At 35.2% G+C, this 1510-nt stretch overlaps 1 protein-coding gene across 2 annotated transcripts in view; it reads left to right on the top strand.

Moving 5' to 3' along the window:
- The window catches only part of rnf181 (ring finger protein 181), a 4227-nt gene extending 3644 nt beyond the window's left edge, over positions 1–583 (top strand). For both annotated transcript variants that reach the window (XM_020590521.1, XM_020590523.1), the window contains 2 exons: positions 35–109; positions 196–583. In XM_020590521.1, the coding sequence (XP_020446177.1) occupies positions 35–109; positions 196–255 (135 nt within the window). In that variant the 3' untranslated portion in view covers positions 256–583. The remainder of the gene's footprint in view (positions 1–34; positions 110–195) is intronic.
- The last annotated feature ends 927 nt before the right edge of the window (positions 584–1510 follow it).

Here is a 1510-nt window from a genome sequence, read left to right as displayed (position 1 = left end):
TATCCTGTTGAATGTTGTCTGCTTCAAATTATAGACTAACTCCTGTCCACTATGCCGACTTGAATTACCAACTGACAATCCAGAGTATGAGGAGTTTAAAAAAGACAAGGTGTGTAAAGATGCATTTCTTGGTATAATTGTTCATTTTCTTCTATGGCATCAGTCCCTGGCTGAATAGTTTTGTCTGTCCACTAGGAGAGAAGAAAACAGAGGGAGCACAGGCTGGAGGACCTACACGGAGCCATGTACACATGACGTGATCAGGCTGTGGTGCAAGTTTTGAGTGATATTTTACTGAAAAAAAAAGATAAATTAATGCAATTTTATACAGAATGTATTTTCAAGTTTCAGGATGGGAAGTAATGTCCATATCATTTTCATACTTGTAGCCACTAGAAATATCAGGAATGTGTGACATTTACAATATCTCCCAGATGGCATCAGCTCTGTCTAAGTTGAATCCAACAGTACAAACATGTAACACAATAAAATAGCTAATTTAGGCTTAATTTCTATTGATCTGGTTTGAGCACATGGTTAGTGATGGAGTAACCATCTGGCAATAAAATGTGTGACTGCTCCAGTTACAGTGGGTTATTTCCATTAATTTGACATGATATGAATGCAGCATAAGCAATGAGGTCATAGAGTGGAAATTGCTCTGGATCAATGTTCTTTTCTCACTAGTCAGGATGATATATATATATAGTTTGCTGTTGACACCAGAACTAAGCACTATGAAGCATTTCAGCTCAGTCTCTATTCATTTTAAAAAAATAAATTTTAATGTTAATGTGCAAAAAATCTGATATTGTCTAATATTTAAAGACAGGGGCACATTTTAATTATTGCCCATAGTTTCAGGAAGTTATTCCACCCTGCAGTGTATGGATATGATGTTACCATGCTTTTGTTTTAAACAGCAGCTTGATAGTTTTGTTGTTTAAGGAAACAAGCAAATTTCTGGTTAAAGAACAGTCCATACAAACAACTGCTAATAACTTATTTTATTTCATATTTCAATATAAATCTCTTTTAAATGAAAATACCAAAATGATTGACAAATCATTTATATTTACACAATTTATAAAAGGAAACAAAATCTATATTTTTCAAATTGAGGAAATGAGACATTTTTATAGTTTTTGTTGCTATACAGGTCAGGAAGCCTTCTGTAACACTCGACTCTCCCACAAACATACCATATGACCGAAGAGACTGGAGTGTACTGAAGTGTGTGCTTTGACAGACAAAAAAAAAAAAAGGCTGAAAAATGCACCTGTAAAGTTTGGCTAGTGGAAAATGGTATTTTGGTACAGATACCACTATAGAATAAATTCAACCTTGAAGTGAGGCCTCATACAAGCTGCCATTTGTAGTCACATCTTGTGACTTGGTTACAGTATGATGAAATTGGCTACGGCAGAACACAAGATTTAACAAAAACTGACCATGTTCCCCTGGCACAGTATGCCAGTGTGCTCATACAAGTCACACACTTTCTGCTGAA

The sequence above is a fragment of the Monopterus albus genome, unplaced genomic scaffold, assembly GCF_001952655.1.
Source record: "Monopterus albus unplaced genomic scaffold, M_albus_1.0 scaffold12.1, whole genome shotgun sequence".
NCBI classification, from domain to species: Eukaryota; Metazoa; Chordata; class Actinopteri; order Synbranchiformes; family Synbranchidae; genus Monopterus; species Monopterus albus.
The sequence above is the reverse complement of the archived record's forward strand: the minus strand, read 5'-3'. Positions and strand labels throughout refer to the sequence as shown.